Genomic DNA, 18536 nt, shown 5'->3' with positions numbered 1-18536 from the left:
ATAAAGTGTCCAAACTTTACTTTATGTACTATGTGCCCACAAAGGTATATTTCCAGAAGTGCTACTAAAATGACTAAATACATTTTTTTTGGTTGGATACGGTACAAGTCCCTAAAGGTTTCCCTTAATCCGTGTTATCTGAAATGGAAAATATAAAAATAAACTACATACACTAGAATATTATGAATTCCTTGTTTTTTGTGTAATTACAAACTATAACAACCAACTGAAAATGAAGCAGACACTAATAATTCTCTTTCCGGGTCAGCGTACTGCTGGCTTTTCCTGAAAAAACATTTTTGATGTATTATGGACAAATGGAACAGCCATTCCCCTATAGTGTGGGGCCCCTGTGAGCTTGCCTGTGGCTAATCCCTGGATCAATAGAAATGACTCACCATTGGAAATTGTTTACTAGGGACAAAAACACAACTTTACCCTTGTAGGCTCCACCTAATGCCACCTGTGGTCGGTGGCAGTGGAGTCATTTATACAGATAACTTGGTCCTTAGGGTGTATATGCCGCTGTAGGTCAGCTACTTTGACTTCTGATTTCTCACCATGACATCAACATTTTATATCTTTTCTCAGGCAGTTTGGACCGTTAAAAAGTGCTGCCATGGTTGTTCAGGGCATTCGAGCAAATCTACGTTAAAACCGGGTTTAAGTGGCATCACGAATGATGCGATTTAAATTGTTTCACCTTGCTCTGGTCAATACATATCCTCTTCAACATTATCACACACACAGAGACAAATGAGGCCACTGGTTTCTATACGAGAGGGTGCAGACCCTGAGCTTTGATATTTCAATGGATATCGTTGCACTGCATCCCAAATCAGGGCGGGGGATCAGGAGGCACAGTGTATAGGAAATCATTATGGATACAATCAGGGGAATTAATATGCATGGCAATTTGTTATAAATACAGAAATGTCTGTCAGTGGGTCTCTCTGATTTGTCTGAGGGGAAAGACATTGGAGACAAGCGCCTTGTTAGGGACTGAAGGCCAGATTTGTGTTTGATCAAAGTCTGCTCACCCCCCCCCCCCCCCCCCCCACACACACACACACACACACACACACATCCACCCACACACACACACTTTTTTGGGGGGGATGATTTATACTTCCACAAACGCTGGTTTAAAGTTTAGCTTTGAACATAGTGAACAACGTCAGTTTGCGATGACATGGGTAGCTTTTGGAAGTCATTCATACAACCCCAAAAATGTTCAAATGCCATTACAGGTTTATTTAAATTTAAACAGAATATTACATTGGACCATATAGCATGATAGAGAACAAAAATAAGGTTAAGAAAATAATGGTAGAAATGAAAAAGACAAAAACAATATGTGGATTTAAATTAAATAGAATAATATGAATTGACTGGAACGCTGGATATGTTTGCTTATGTACTATATAAACAAAAAATAAAAATGCATTTAGTAAACGTAAAATGCAATTAGTATACGTAAAAACTCAATTCTAACAAGGTAGTGTTAGAATAAAGTAACCTGATGAATTGTCCACAGTTGTTCTTGGAAGACCACAAAGTATGTTGAAATACTGACTATTCCTAACACAACACATGATGAAAAGTCTAACTTCGGAAAAATGAAATGGACATATGCAAAAAGCTTCTTGTTGCGCTTGAACTTGAGAGTTTATCACTATTGATTGGCAGGAGAGAAATAATTTCCTCTCTGCGCCTCCAACTCCTTACGTCTTGCGCAGTCGTTTTCTACTGACGAGTGAGGAAGCTGCGTCGTCTCCTCTCATGCTGGATGTTCGCTTTTTGACTGAGGTCCTCTCTGTGTCTCTATGAACGATCAATTTCAGAGATAACCTTTTAGTCTTTTTTGGATGGAGTATAATAGAAATGTGCACATCTAATGTTATGGTAATTAAGGTGTTGTTATTGGTTAATGACTCCTATACATTTATACAGTTAAAATTAATATATAGCAATGTATACAGTACATTAGATGGCTGTTATCTGACAGGAATGAAGGGAGCTGAACAGCCTGCAGAGCACATTCACACTTGATCATCATGCTGCTGGAAAATGTATTTAGGCTACATCGCGATCAACAGGCGGCTCGACACGCTGCCAGCAAATGCATTACAATTGGCTGGTTAAAAAAAATCATAACAATAATTTAGTTAAAACATTCTGTGTCCAATTAAAAAAGGAATATAAACAACATAAGCTCAGAGGACAGTGAAAGAAAAAAAAACACCATTCTGACGTATTCTCCCTTGTAGAAATGTTAATTCAAGGAGTTTAGCTCAACTTAAGATGGACAGAACAGGCTCAGTATGAGGTATGCACCCCCCAATTCATGGCCCAACAGTGCTCGTGCAGCAGATGCATAGATGGAGAACATTGGAACTAGATACAAGCGGGTTGGGACTTCAAGGTAATTCAGAACGAAAAGAAGAGCTTTGGTTATCCGCAAGAAACACAAGCCGACACCACGCTCTGATTTATGTGCTGCTGTTGTTGTTTTGTCAGCTGTGCAACAGCATGAGAAATGGTCTTTTCCCCGAGTGTTAACTCATCATACGGCACTGTGCAGTGACAACATTTCATTTAGACTGTAATGTGCAATGGAATAATGTGATATTTTAGGCATGAATTAATTAGGCATTCATTGACACATGTATCATGTAATAAAATGAAAACTCTTTCGTGTCCACGTAGTTTGCATGTGCACGTGACTATTTATATATTTATTCTGCGTTGTTCCGCATTCAAAAAATAATTGAAAACACAAGAGTGTCTACTGGGAATGCTTAAAACACATTTATAATGATTTACATTAGTTTGCTATGTGAACGTGTCCCAACAATGACACGGGTTAGTTTAATAGCAGAAGAGGACAAGAAGACTCATTTCTACACAGAAAACCTGGCACCAGAACGCTGCCCTGTGTTTGTGAGCAGTTTGTAAATGAGCACCAGGTCAGTGCAGTTTGTGCGAGTCCTCTTGGGTATGTATGAATGTATGTACATACATATATAATCAGGATTACTTTTATATGTCACACTTAAATGTTGTATATCAAACAAATATTAATATTACACTAAGATAACCTGAGTAAATTCAAATAAACTGTGATTAACCATATTTTTGGAAGGCTGAATTACATTTCACCAACCACACCCGGGCCTGACTGCCAGATCTGCACTGAAGGGTGATTCAGTAAAAACCAAAGATATGAAAACAGAAGAATCTGGACACAGAATCACTTACTCTGGGTGTTGGGTGGGCTCCGGACCAAAGATGTCAGAAATAGAACTGCAATGAAAAAGTGGAGTGGAACGAAGAAAAGAAAGAATACGTTGACAACGTTTTACTGATATTAGTATTTGCTGTTTCAATACAAATTGGAGTACATTTGCCTACTCCAAAGTAAGAGCCCTAAACAGGAGATCTTTCTAATACACAGTGATGCTCAGAAAAATATAAATGGTGCAAAACCAGTGTTTTCATTCTATCACCCTTGTGTAGAGCAACCTATCAGCCTGCCATTAACAAGATTAACATTCCACCGAAAAAATAAGTCATAGATGAATGAATTTTCACACTGCTAAATGGCTTTGGGTGAGCACACGATCTTGGTGTCAGTAGAACCTTTTGGCGGTCTGAATTGTCACAGAGATGATTTTCTAGAGTCATGAAAGTACCCTGGCACTGATTCATGATTAGATGTACATTATGAATTGAGAGTTACAAGAGGACGCTGTGCTTTTTCAAATCAAAAAGGTGTCAAAAGGTCCATCCTTTAACAGTGTCACCTTTAAATGACACTTGTATGTTGTAGAAAGGTGATCCAAAATAAAGGTTTCACGGATTTATAGCATGAAAATGCAAACCCTGAAAAGAAGTTCCTAGGGTGTCGTCTACAGTAAGTGAATCAGGGTTATCTAGGGCTCACCTGCTGATGGACACGTCACTATAGGTGGGGCTGGACGACAATTCAATCCTTCTTGCAGATGACTCAGTATCAGATTCTGTGCCTTCTACCTTCATCACTAAGCAGCTTTTTGATTCTGCAACTTGATCTAGAAGGAAAGAGTATATATATATATATATATATATATTATATACACACACACACACACAAATGCCAAATGGTACTGGAAATGCTTTAACATCTCCAGCTGCTAGAGTACATTTCATTCCTTGATAGAAGCAAAGGGAGGTGCAGTACCTGCAGTGTGTGTTTTTTGTGTATCTTCTTCCACAATGACTTTCTGTTTGGTACGAGTCTGTCTGTTGGTTTCTAGGCGACACCGTACCTGGGAAATCAGGCGGGAAAAGTCACTGCTGTGCTGCTTCCCTGCAGGTAAAATAGGATATACAGTAAAATAGTTTTAAATAAAAAGGATATAATTACTAAATATACAGCAGTATCTGAAGTACAGCACACTAGTAAATGCTGTCACTGCAACAATACAAATATTATATTTTTGTTTATGGTCAGGGATACAAGGTTCCTGTAGATCAGAGAAAAGAATGTAAAGGAATGACAACCCCACAAATTACCAAGTATTACAGCATACAATGGATTTGAACTTAAATATCTAGAGAAAAATATCTACAGCGGGTGAAATAAGTATTGAACACATCACTATTTCTCAGTAAAGCTATAGTAGAGCTATTGACATGACATTTTAACCAGATGTTGGTTACAACCCAAGTAATACATACATACAACGGAACCAAAACAAAGACGTTCAGAAATAAAGTTATTTGTAATAATGTCACATGACATAAGGAAAAACTATTGAACACATGAAGGGAGGTGCAAAAAGGTATGGAAAGCCAAGACAACAGCTGAAAACTATCAGTAATTAAAAAGCAATCCAGACCCTTGTCAGTGCAAATTAATATCAGCTGGTTCAGTCCCACCTGATGGCCTACAAAACGGTGAAAAGCCAGTGAAATACTGGGAGAATGTAGTGTGGTCGGATGAGAGCCACATTGAACTGTTTGGATGCCATAATACACACATGTTTGGAGGAGTAATGGCACTGCACATCACCCTAAAAACACCATACCAACAGTGAAGATTGGAGGTGGGAACACCGTGGTGTGGGGCTGCTTTTCAGAAAATGGTACTGGCAAACTTCACATAATTAAAGGGGCAAATTTACAGAGACGTTCTTGACAGAAATCTGCGGCCATCTACCAGGATGATGAAGATGAAACGAGGACATTTCAGCAAGACAATGACCCCGAACTCACAGCCAAGGAAACTCTCAACTGGTTTCAAAGAAAGAAAATAAAGCTGCTAGAATGGCCCAGCCAATCACCTGACTTAAATCCCATTGAAACTCTATGGAAAGAACTGAAGATTCTCAGAAGAGGCCCACGGAACATTCAAGATTTGAAGACTGTTTGTGTGGAAGAATGGGCCAAAATCACAGAGCAAAGCATGAGACTAGTTTCTCCAAACAAGAGGATTCTTGAAGCTGTCATTACCAACAAAGGCTTTTGTACAAAGTATTGAATAAATATCAGTAAGCGTGTTCAATAATACTTTTTCCCTGTGTAATTTCACGTTATTACACATTACTTTATTTCTGAACGTCTTTGTATGTTTTACCTGGGTTGTTACCAACATCTGGTGAAAATGTCATGTCAATAGCTCCTTTGGAAATATATTTACTTTGATAATAAGTATTGAACACGTCAACATTTTTCTGACTCATTTTGATTCAAAAGATTGAGTATATTTGGGAAAATACAAGGTGTTATGCACATGCTTCTGTATCTGAAGCATAACACCACTGCTGCACGACACATCTGGTGTCTGGCAATCCTGGTGTGGAGTTCATTCCAAAGTACTGCAATTAACAATAGTGGGCTCCTCACAACGAAAAAGGCTCCTTTGTTTACATTTTTAAAAGGATGAAACAGAGTTGTGCATTTTGTGGGTTACAAATGATGGCAACATTTCACAATGGTTAATTTCACAGAAATGAAAGGATGCAGGCTTTACAATGGACTCCACCAGGCGCTGAAAACACCATTGAACATTCAGTCTGCTTTTTCACCATTCACTATGCTGGCAGAGTGAGTCATCCACTTCCTCCTCTGATAAATCGAGAGGTTATCACAGCACAGCAGCTATTTATAGAACCTTCCTATTGTGAGTCACAAGCCTTTTGCAACCAATTTTAAGTTTAGCGTTGCAGTTATTTCCCACAAGCTCTTTATCTGGTTCAACCATGACAACACCACTTTGGTAAATGTTAATTAATGTTGGTGTTTTGCTTGACTTCATTCAATCCTTGAAAATAAAACCATAGCCCTGGTCTACAGTGGGCTTTTGTAGGTCCTGTGAGTAATTATCCACATAATTAGCTCAACATAGCGGATGGAATAACGCAATCTGAGATGTATCCTTCAATATCCAAGTATCCACATTGTAATAAAAAGGTTTCTGAAACATTGTCACTCAGGCAAGAATCTAATACATTTCATATATTTCTATAAGCTTCTGAATTACTCACAGAAGATGTGTTCTGGGAAAGGTTTCCAGGCAGAGCCAGTAATGGATGGCTTCTACAAATAATAAAGTTTTATGTCACTGCTGGGCAATACGGGTGAAACTCGAAAAATTTGAATATCTTGCAAAAGCTCATAACTTTCAGTAATTCAACTTAAAAAGTGAAACTAATATATTATAGACTCATTTTGATGATCATCAAAATTATATCAAATAAAGGCTTAAAATATCTCACTTTGCATGTAATGCAAATATATGGCAACATTTATAGATATATATATATATACACACACACCAATATATTAGTTTCACCTTTTAAGTTGAATTACTGAAAGTAATGAGCACGATATTGTAATTTTTCAAGTTTCACCTGTACATGCAAAACCGTACAAAATGTGTTGGAGACACAAAAGTATGAAAAAAAGATTGCTTTGGAAATTGTTTTCATAAGCTGTCATTGAGATAGAAAGTAAAATAATTTAGGCAGATTCTCAGACAAAAGATTGAGAACCTTGTGTCCTGCCTTGTAGAGTTGTTCCCAACAAAGTAATGTTCTTTTTTTATGATTTACTCTCTTTTCAATCATTTTGCACTTCTACGCTCTAGTTATTGGGTAATTCAAAATGTTTGGATCACACAAGTTGGAAATACTATTGATATGCGCCTTTATCTGCAACTGTAAGGAAATGCTGGGTTTAACCAGCGAAAAAAGACATGCAAATATAAAAAAGGAGAAGCTATGCAGCATTTAGATGCCGATTTGGAAATCAAATATCAGTACTTAAAAGCTTTGGATTTTTGACATTTGATAGTTTGAGGTGTTCAAAAAGGTTTACCAGAAGGTGTGGAGTACCCAACATAAATTAAGGAAGTATTATAGTGTGCTAGCAATATATAGAGGAGAGGGGAAATTTGACCGACAGCACAAAGATTTTTGGAGAAGGTAATAAATGATTTCATAGTTTGAGTTTTTTACACCAATGGAGCTCTAAATCCGCTGTTGATAATATATTGCACTATTACACTGAAGGTACTTCTAGTAGAATAGGAATGGTCAGGTTCTTTCTGCAAAGACAGCCTTACATGAACATTTTATAATAGATATGCATATTTTAACAGAACATGTAACATCATGAAAAGCCATTGAATCAGTGGGACTTTTCTCAAACAGATTTTTAGATGCCGACTCAGTGAGTCAAATACCTGAGGTGTAAACAGATATGAAAATAATTACTTACTGTAATTTGAATGCATCTCATCAATCTCCTTCTCGGACTGATTCTTCACAAAAACCATGACCTTTGAATGGACAGAAACATACATTAGCATTAACCATCAATAAAATACAAATGACAATATTTGTAAAGGAATTACCTGACTTCTTGGTTTAAATGATCAAACGCGTGACAATTTAATTGTAACACTTTTTACACATTTCATTTTGGATACCTCCCACCTTATCAAAATAGGGACGAGCCCTCATCAAAAAACAACTTCACAGTGGTTATATATATATATATATATAAAAAAACATAAGCGCTTAAAAGTACATTTTTTTTAGAAGAATAATGATCATGAGACCCAAACGCACTGAAAGTATCTGACATGGAAGACTCTGTGACCAAAGCTGTTATGCAAGTATTGTAGATATTTTGTTAACATTGTTGTTAACATCATTATTAAAACCACTACTTTGACTATTTCAAGTTAAAAAAAAAAAACAACGCTGGCACTTGGTCACATGGTGGCTACCAGCACTTAACGTTAATTCCGTTTGTGACTCGATGGCTAGTTCGTGAGCTCTCTCCAGGGCAAAGATTGTTTATGGAGGTAAGAGAAGCTCAACTCTGTAACATCACTGTACAAGAGTTTTGGCATTCCCTAGAATTTCGGCTAGATTTTAGACGATTGTGTGACGCACACAAGAACTCGGCCTAAACGGCACCATCTCTATAATACTGCCACTTCTGGGGTATTTGCATTTGCAATCTGAAACCAGAAGAAACAAGGCCATCAATTGATGTGCATGACATGAGGAGCAACATTCCCTTTCAGTGCATTTGGGGCTGTACAATTGAAGAATATCCCATTTAGCTTTTAATACCCACAGGTTTTGTTTTCCCTTGGAGTTGATTCTTAATCTTCTCGTTGGCCTCCAACTCTTTGGCAATATCTTCGGCTGTTGACAGAGGGGGAAAAAGTCTTTATTTGACATATTATGCAAAATGCTACCCATTATATGAATTCTGCCAACAAACAAAAAGGCTTTGTCACTGTTCAAAATTGAGGCAAATCCAGAGAGCTTGTTACACTGTATTGCCCCACAAGGCATCTGCGCTCTGTAGATACTGGTTACTTGTGGTTCCTAGAGTTTTAAAAAGTAGGATGGGGGCCAGAACCTTCAGTTATCAAGCTCCTCTTTTGTGGAACCAGCTTCCTCCTTTCAGTCCAGGGGGGCAGACTCGGTCAGCTCATTTAAGATAAAGCTTAAAACGTTCCTCTTTGATATCGCTTATAGTTAGGGCTGGCTCAGGAAAAAAGGCTGGACCATCACTAATTCAGCTTCTTTCCGGGAGTTCTTTGTGCTTTCTCGCCTAGCAGGTCTCCGTGGATCATAGTTCCGTGCGGACCCCGGTTCTGACTCCTGGCTCATGGCTCTGCTGACACCTGCTGCTGCCATCATCATTACTTTAAATATGATTCTTATTACTGTCATCATAAACCAATAAACCATCTTTCTGCTCTCCCTCCCCACAGAAGCCTCTGTGGGTGGTGGTTCTATCTGATGGTGGTTGTCCCTGCAGTGGTCCTGCTGTGCACTTGTTCTGCTACTAATTACTTGCATCATTTCTGTCACATTGTTTATTCTGTACACATGACATCCATTGCAATCTGTCCATCCCGGGAGAGGGATCCCTCCTCTGACGTTCTCCCTAAGGTTTCTTCCCTTTTTTCCCCATGCGAGGGATTCGGGACAGAGGATGTCTCATGTGTACAGACTTTAAAGCCCTCTGAGGCAAATTTGGAATTTGCGATTTTGGGCTATACAAAATAAAATTAATTGAATTGAGAAAGCCAATAAAGAAAAATATAACCTGTAATCCCAAATGTGCTCATACAATCACCAGGACGTGTTCTAGTTTCAGATTTCTTTTTTAGAAAATAATTACGCGTGCCTCCATCAACAAGTCAAGATGCCTTTTATTGTATAATTGTGCAGCTCTTCAAGACTTCAAGACAAATGTTTAAAAAAAAAAACCTTGATGACGTTCTAACCAAACCGGTTCTTTATTACTACGTCCTTTTACACTTAATGTTTATGGAAACAAAATCCAGATCTGATTAGACTTTACCTGGAATTCAACTACAGCAAGCCCCTTACGGGGGAATGGACCAAAACCCTCACCTGATTTGGGGTTCAGGGAATCACACTGGGCATTGTAGATTTGGACAAACTCCTGGTGTCTTTTGATCAGCTGATCTCGAGAACCCTGCATTGAAAGATGGCAATCCTTCAACCTCCTTTTTAGCTCTAGCGTTGAAAGCAGGTTGTACACAAGCTTTGTCATGGGACGCCTCACGTTGCCAGGGGAGCTGCAACAGAGAGCATATTTCAGAAATCCCTTGATATGAATTGGGGGCATGTCTGGGCTTTGCTGTAATAAACTTCTAAAAATCAACAGGGATATATATATATATATATATATTAAAAAAACTATTATGACATCAGGGTCCAAAAATTGTGAGAAGATCAGTCTCTCACGTGGAGTCACGGACTTTGTCTTCTGCACGATGAGTAGCCAGGTTAATGCTGGTCATACAAAATATCTTAGTAATTTTAAATTGTATAGTTTCAGTTATTCTGCCATTATAAGCAAACACATTAAAACATAGCTAATCTATTACTACTAAGAACTTTAACTTTAAAAACTATGCACAAGCACTTTCAGAGGAAGACTCCTCAATGAAAATAACCAATAGCAGGAAAGGTGTGCACATAAAGTTGAAAAACATTTTGAGGTATGTATAACGTGTCTTTTAATTTGACTTATATCCCACTTGTCTATAGTCTAGTTAGGCAAACAGCTGCAGAGAGCTTCTATTTAAATAGTTGTTTTACCTTCTCAAACTGTCTTTCTTTTCTCCTCTGGTAAGACAGGTGTCCAGATGTTTGTTGATAAACTGCTGTGGTACACTGACAGAACAGACAGGGCACTCCACTGCAAAGGGACAATGAACGGGATATTATCACATTATTTATATGATATTATGCTGCTAACTTGAAAACAATAAACTGTTTTGGTCCTATGTCAAGAATAAGAAATAACAAACTGTTCACTGACTACAGTAAAGAGATTTTAAGATCACGCATAATATTAAAATGTCGTTGAAGGTACACAATTATTTAAAGCAGTTCCAGGGTCACAATATAAAAAAAGAATAAAGGTGGCTTATTGTTCAGTGTTGTAGATTTCCCTACAAGTTAAATAAAAGAATCACTGAGCTGATTGGATCTTCATCAACAGGTCCACAGCTGCAGTTATTAACTACCCAATTATGAGGAGATTACACCGCCTTGGCCCAATGTCATGAGACCAGGTCCAGCTCGGAGTGAATCAGTGATATTAACCAACAGGTAGAAAAGCTTCACCTTTGATCACTGGCTTTACTTCGTTTGATGGTGATGAGGAATGCGCCGCCTCAAACCCGGTGCTACAACTGTGAGAGACTCCAGCTTCCTGTTTGACCGACATCAAACCCTGGATAGATGCCTCCTCCTCATCCATGGGCTCTTCCTTCACAACCACTGGAAGTTGATCAGTTGCTGAATGTGGGTCAGCGTCATTTGCATTGTCGGTGCACGCACTCTGTATTTTTGTCCGCTGAGCACACTGAGCAACAGAACCATCTTGCTGGGTTTGCTTAGTGGGAGTTGTTTTAGGCCGCTTTTGGAAAAAGTGACTCAAAACAGAGCTTTTGCCCTTCTGGCCCCGTTGAGCTTTGCATTTTACAGTTGAAGCTGGGGTTCTTGGCGACATCGGAGGAGAATCACAATTTGCTTTGGACAACTGTTCCCTAGAAGAAGAATGGTGAAAGGGCATGTTAATAAAAATAAAAGTACACAAACAAGTCCACTTTATATAAAGTATTTGATGTAGTGTAAAGGGAATTGTCCTCTTTTAAATATTAAACATTTTAGCTCAGTAAAAAGAGTAATTAAATACTGCAACGGGTAAAGTGTGTCCTTTGAGGCTAAACTGTTATTCATACTAGCTCAATTATCTCACTGCGTCTCTTCAGAGCGAGAAAAAGTAGCCACTTTTGGGTTGGAAATGTGGAAAGCAAACTAATTTTGACTGGGCCATTACTTGGCAATAAAACAGAACCAATGAGGTGTGTAATGTCCCGCTTTCCATATCCAGAACTAATTTGTGCTTGCTGTCCCCATTAGAGCAGGTGCACAGAGATGCACCCGCACACACTCGCCAAAGCAGCTTTGCACCAATGTCATATGGAAACACCTCTTTCTCCATGCACAGATTCAGAGGAAATAGGCTCCATTCACCTGTATCACTTACAGCCAGGTATATTACGTTTGCTGTATTGCAGCAAATGTTTTGGAGCATATTTACGGAAGGTAAACAAGAACAAAAGTAGTATGAAAAGTACATAAATCCGTTTTCATTACAACTCATAACTGCTGTTACTTAACTTTACTGAGCCAACATAATTGGGATAGTACAAATCTAATATAACCTCTTTACATTCAGCGCCATTAGTTGTAACTGTTTCTGCCTCATTTGAGACAACAGATTTAATCCAGCACTTTAGAGTGTCAGATGGTTCTTAATGCTTTTGTACATCGGCAGTTTTCAGTTTGTTGCCATGAGAAAACACCCATCAGATGAGCTATTTTATAGATTCAGTAAATAATTAAATAAAACATTTTTTAAAATAAAATCATTAAGCAATAGTTTGTAGTTCAGTTGTTCAAAGTTGCTATGTGTCAATCAGTAAATAAAAAGAAATGTGTCTCTTTGTTTCCAGGAGTTTGGGAGAAATAGACTAGGCACAGATGTGTTTGCAATGACTGCACAGAGACTTGGGTAGGTAGGTAAAAAATGAGAATGGACACAAAGAGAATCATTAAATTAATTGAAACATAAAGACTAGATTTTCAGAAACACATTAATATTTCCCTATTTGAGAAGCATGATGCACACAGATGTTTTGTCTAAACAAACAAGTCAAGAGCAACTCAATACCCTCTACTAACATTCAGTAGAAATGTGCAACTGCAATAAGTGATGTGGTCAGCTATAGAATTAGGCCTCTAGTTTTGGTGTTTTGTTGTTGCTATATTTCCATTTCTATGACTTTGTCTTGTTGCTATATGGAAATATAGCAACAACGTTCCAAGACACAACGTTCCAATGACTTTGTCTCCATATATATTTCCATATAGCAACAAGACAAAGTCATAGACTCACATTTTTCAGACGGTCATTGCTACACAACAGGAAATTAAAAAACGGATGAAAAAACCGCTGCGTAAGCCACTCATTCATAAGAGTGATGACAATCGGAAGGTCTACGGTTCAAAGAAAGACCTTTCAGTGATAATAACGTTGAGATGATTGATGGAAGAGAGGAACTTAGCGACCAATAACAGCACTTAGAGATAATATCGTGGCTAGCCCGGACTTAACCAAAGGAACAATTCTGTTTATTTTAGTTTGAGATTTTTCAGTAGCGTCTTTTTGTGGACAATGGCCACTGATAAAAAGAAACAACATCCTATTAGTCTTATTTTCATCTTTTTCACCTCAAAGGATTCTGCAAACCAAAGGGCCTCTCATTCAAATAACTGTTCATAAACAAGACATCCCTTAGGAGATGCATTTTCTGTTGGCTTTTTGCTTTATTTTTACACTGAAAGAAAAGACTAAATCAATACCAAGTGCAAATTACAAGATGAGAAAGAGAGTATGACCTTAAACCAGTAGGCATAAATAATACCAGGGGTTTGGATAACCTCCTGTCTAGTGAACAAATGGTGCAACCATGTGGCTGGCTGCATCCATGTGATCAAGGTGACGTTTCTTCTGTGATAAATGTCACTGGAGGAAAAGCGCAAATTTAAAAAGGACCTCGGCCTTTCCTTGAGACCGGCTTTGAAACCGCTCCCTAGGCCTACATGTTGTAATGGAAAATATCAGCCCTAGAGCCACACAACACATTTCAAAGTGCAATATAAGGAGGACCCTTAAAGACCTCAACTGATGAAAACAAAATCCCCATTTGATTTACAAAAAATCCTTAAATCAGAAATAGATTACAAGAAGGCAATGACAATTGTTTTCCTAATGCTGTTAAATTGCAAAACACAAACTGCTTCCCTTGTGGACATACTGCAATCTTGTTAATAACAATGGGATCTCTCAGCACTTAGTTTGTCTTGTCTTCAGTTGTTATAACCATGTCAATACAAGCTGCAGAGATGCTCAGACGGTAGAGAAGTAATTGCACTACAACAAAGAAGTATCGTTTGCTGGAGTTTAGTGAAAAAAATAATTGGTTATATCCTTGTTCATCATGTGAGCTGGTGTGCAGACAGCCAGAAAAATCCTAGTATTTAACAGGATTCAGAGGGAAAACAGGTTCCTTATTCTATGCAGTTGCCTATATCTTATTTTGCTATCATACCGACGCCCTGTTGATACTGAAAAACAGCTACTGCTAGCGTTTACACATTTATTTATTCATTCATTCAGTTGGGATTCTTTTCAGGCATCTATGTGTTGCAGGATTACCTTGCAGCTTGAAAGTTCACGACCAAGTCATCCAATAAACGGTTAGTTCTTAAATCTTGTTCAGTTGCTTGCTGAAAGAAAGAAAGGCAAGTTATTCTTTATCCAAATAATACAATTAACTAGAGATGGTAACCTATAATTGCAATATATATATATATATATATATATATATTGCAATTATAGGTTACCTATAAGTATATGTAAGTATATGTATGTAAAGTTTATACTTACTGTATTGCAAACTGGACACTGCAACTTATAGCAAAAAAACTTTCTGATGCACAAAGAGCAAACTGTAAATGAAATGCAAAGAAAACGCATGTTACACATAACTTTGTCAGACAATTGGTAGAAGATTTAGTTGTTGTTGTTGTTTTTTAAAATAAAATGTACCATAAAATACCATAAGTCTAGTCTTTGACCCAAATGAATAAAGCAGTGTTTCCCCTATCATATGCAGCCCCCCCCCCTGAAAAAGTGTGCAATTCCCCCCCAAAAAAGAGTTTTGTTGTTGTTGTTATTATTATTATTTTTCCATGCATGAAAGTTCCACAATGACATTAATATGTGGTGAATATGTCCGCGTGGCGGTAGCAGCAGGGGGGCAGAGAGCACCAGAGTGACTAGCTTGCTTGTCCAACTAATAGCCTTTCTGCAAAAATAATATCACACCCACCCCTCTCACTCTCCGGTCAGCCAAACCCACTCTACTACCCCTCCCTGAAGTTGTTAACCTACACTGTAAAAACAAAAACAGATGGATTCAACTAAATAAACTTGCGTCAACCTAAATAGGGAACTTAGTCTTTGTTATTACTCTTCGGACAAAAGTAGTTTCCAGAGGGACAGACAGTTACTATGACTACCCCATTATTTTGCTCATCATAAAAAATATACTAAAGATTATATACAGGTCCTTCTCAAACAGTTAGCATATTGTGATAAAAGTTAATTATTTTCCGTAATGTTAAAATTAAACTTTCATATATTTTAGATTCATTGCACACCAACTGAAATATTTCAGGTCTTTTATTGTTTTAATACTGATGATTTTGGCATACAGCTCATGAAAACTCAAAATTCCTATCTCAAAAAATGTGTACATCATGAAAAGGTTCTCTAAACGAGCTATTAACCTAATCATATGAATCAACTAATTAACTCTAAACACCTGCAAAAGATTCCTGAGGCTTTTAAAAACTCCCAGCCTGGTTCATTACTCAAAACCGCAATCATGGGTTAGACTGCCGACCTGACTGATGGCCAGAAGGCCATCATTGACACCCTCAAGCGAGAGGGTAAGACACAGAAAGAAATTTCTGAACGAATAGGCTGTTCCCAGAGTGCTGTATCAAGGCAGCTCAGTGGGAAGTCTGTGGGAAGGAAAAAGTGTGGCAAAAAACGCTGCACAACGAGAAGAGGTGACCGGACCTTGAGGGAGATTGGGGGACCTGCGGAAGCAGTGGACTGAGTCTGGAGTGGAAACATCCAGAGCCACCGTGCACAGGCGTGTGCAGGAAATGGGCTAAAGATGCCGCATTCCCCAGGTCAAGCCACTTTTGAACCAGAAACAGCGGCAGAAGCGCCTGACCTGGGCTACAGAGAAGCAGCACTGGACTGTTGCTCAGTGGTCCAAAGTACTTTTTTCGGATGAAAGAAAAATTTGCATGTCATTCGGAAATCAAGGTGCCAGAGTCTGGAGGAAGACTGGGGAGAAGGAAATGCCAAAATGCCTGAAGTCCAGTGTCAAGTACCCAGTCAGTGATGGTCTGGGGTGCCATGTCAGCTGCAGGTGTTCTTCCACTGTGTTTTATCAAGGGCAGGGTCAATGCAGCTAGCTATCAGGAGATTTTGGAGCACTTCATGCTTCCATCTGCTGAAAAGCTTTATGGAGATGAAGATTTCGTTTTTTTTTTCAGCACGACCTGGCACCTGCTCACAGTGCCAAAACCACTGGTAAATGGTTTACTGACCATGGTATTACTGTGCTCAATTGGCCTGCCAACTCTCCTGACCTGAACCCCATAGAGAATCTGTGGGATATTGTGAAGAGAAAGTTGAGAGACGCAAGACCAAACACTCTGGATGAGCTTAAGGCCGCTATCGAAGCATCCTGGCCCTCCATAACACCTCAGCAATGTCACGGGCTGATTGCCTCCATGCCACCCTGCATTGAAGCAGTCATTTCTGCAAAAGGATTCCCGACCAAGTATTGAGTGCATTACGGAACATAATTATTCGAAGGTTGACTTTTTTGGTATTACAAAACACTTTTCTTTTATTGGTCGGGTGAAATATGCTAATTTTTTAAGATAGGAATTTGGGGTTTTCATGAGCTGTATGCCAAAATCATCAGTATTAAAACAATAAAAGACCTGAAATATTTCAGTTGGTGTGCAATGAATCTACAATATATGAAAGTTTAATTTGTATCATTACATTATGGAAAATAATGAACTTTTATCACAATATGCTAATTTTTTTAGAAGGACCTGTAGACTTTACTTGTTAAAGTAGCTAATACAGAAATATTATGTTCATATGAAGACACCCACTCTTATTCAAATGTTCAACCCTGAATTAAATTCATAAGGACCATTTTTTGAAGAATGACCTCAGCTGCGTTTTTGCTCAAAATGATTCACATCTAAGAACGATATTAGCTCTACATGTTACTTACAGTTGTGAGAGCATTTTGTCATCATTGAAATATTGAGAAAGTCGAAGCAAATGGGACATCGAAGCAGGGTGTCAACATTCTGCAGATGAGAAAAAAACGTAGTGAAAGACAAGACAATTCTTGATAGAGATATAGATTCAATCTGAGATGTTGTTTACATAATCAGAAGTTGACTTTGCACAACGTTCAAGTGTACTGTTACATTATACGTAAATCGGTGATTTCCTTTTTTGAAGGCTTAAACTTTTTAACGGAGTTTGTTTCACATTCATACTTTTACTGGAAAACCATCCAGAGCATAAAATACTGAAAGTTGCATGAGCCATGTGATCATAAGTCACATGTCTATGTGGTGTGTTAGACACCATTCAACACTAAACTCTCATAATACATATTGTACAAGTGAAAGAAGTCAGCGTAGACTTAGAGGAGGCCTTACTGGGAATGCGCTGGCAATCGTTTGTTTTGGCACGGTGACGTTAGCAACAAGGCGATTGGCCTTGTTTCGTTTTATCGAAACAACGTACGTTAACTTAATGTTCAATTTAAGTAATGTAATATTAGATATTCTGAATGGACAGGGTTTCGTGTTAATTTTATAATAAAGTTCAAAGCTGACAGCAACGTTGGTTACTTAAGGCTACTGACGTTAAAGTACATTTGTAGAAAATTGAACATTGAACATTAAGTTAACTGTAGCTATTCTTTTTGCTAATGCTACATTAGCATCTGTTCAGTAAGTGACGTAACATGGTTCAACTGTGGTTACACACTGTAACGTTTGCCTAAATAAAAGCCGGTATCTAATGTCAATGTGGGGTTACGTTAATGTCCAGTAACGCAAGCTAATGTAACGTTAAGCTGTTTTGTTTTTCATTTAACGTTAGCTAAGAGTTATTAGCCGCTACGTTAGCTAAACGTTTGATCATAAATATACAACTTACTTTCAGGCATGCAAAGCCACGTGGTAAATTTGCTTCAATCTGTAGAGCCATGTCCAATCAAAAAATCAAAAAATCTGCTATTATAGAAAATCAAAGTCCCGCTCTTACTGCTCCAGGACGCCACTCGCGTCATTTGACAGCTTCCGCTGGGCTGGCGGGGCAGATTCATGACCACAAAAATAAAGCTCTGCACATCCGGTTTGAGAACGCGCAAGAACTTTTCAGAATCACTTTCTATTTAATCTTTTCGATGTTTAAAGAAGAACCTATATTAAAAAATATAGTTTTTTGAATGCTTGAATAAATTGGAATACTAAATCCTTTGTCAATAACATTTTATTTTCTTTGACATTTAAATGAAATGTTATTGATAGTTTTTCGTTGATATTTGATTCCTCAAAAATATGGTGAACATTCAAAATTTGTTCTTGTGTAGCTAAGTTTGCAAGACTTTGTTAACAGCCTATATGAGCTTCGGTTAATATTTAAGGATCCAAATCCAAGAACATGTAAAGATTCACATTTTTTTGTTTTGTAACCGTATAGAATGGAGGAAAATAGCATAAGACCAT

The 18536-nt window shown here is 38.0% G+C and overlaps 1 protein-coding gene across 2 annotated transcripts; it reads right to left on the bottom strand.

Annotated features, from left to right (window-relative positions):
• Nucleotides 1-1216: 1216 nt before the first annotated feature.
• Nucleotides 1217-18124, bottom strand: rad18 (RAD18 E3 ubiquitin protein ligase). 2 transcript variants are annotated; one of them, XM_037448181.2, is made up of 13 exons: nucleotides 17965-18123; nucleotides 17021-17099; nucleotides 14572-14633; nucleotides 14341-14411; nucleotides 11178-11602; nucleotides 10647-10746; nucleotides 9933-10120; nucleotides 8635-8705; nucleotides 7765-7825; nucleotides 4223-4351; nucleotides 3947-4073; nucleotides 3262-3306; nucleotides 1217-1824 (listed from the first exon to the last, which is right to left on the bottom strand). In XM_037448181.2, the coding sequence occupies exons 1-13, from the start codon at nucleotides 18013-18015 to the stop codon at nucleotides 1725-1727; spliced, it is 1509 nt and encodes a 502-aa protein (XP_037304078.2). In that variant the 5' UTR covers nucleotides 18016-18123; the 3' UTR covers nucleotides 1217-1724. The 2 variants fall into 2 exon arrangements, 1 of the variants encoding a protein (XP_037304078.2); XR_005114133.2 differs by having other exon boundaries at nucleotides 1735-1824; nucleotides 4223-4310; nucleotides 17965-18124.
• Nucleotides 18125-18536: the final 412 nt, after the last annotated feature.

Source organism: Pungitius pungitius, chromosome 8, assembly GCF_949316345.1.
Source record: "Pungitius pungitius chromosome 8, fPunPun2.1, whole genome shotgun sequence".
In the NCBI taxonomy this organism is placed as follows: Eukaryota; Metazoa; Chordata; class Actinopteri; order Perciformes; family Gasterosteidae; genus Pungitius; species Pungitius pungitius.
Note: the sequence above shows the minus strand (reverse complement) of the source record. Positions and strands in the feature narration are given on the sequence as shown.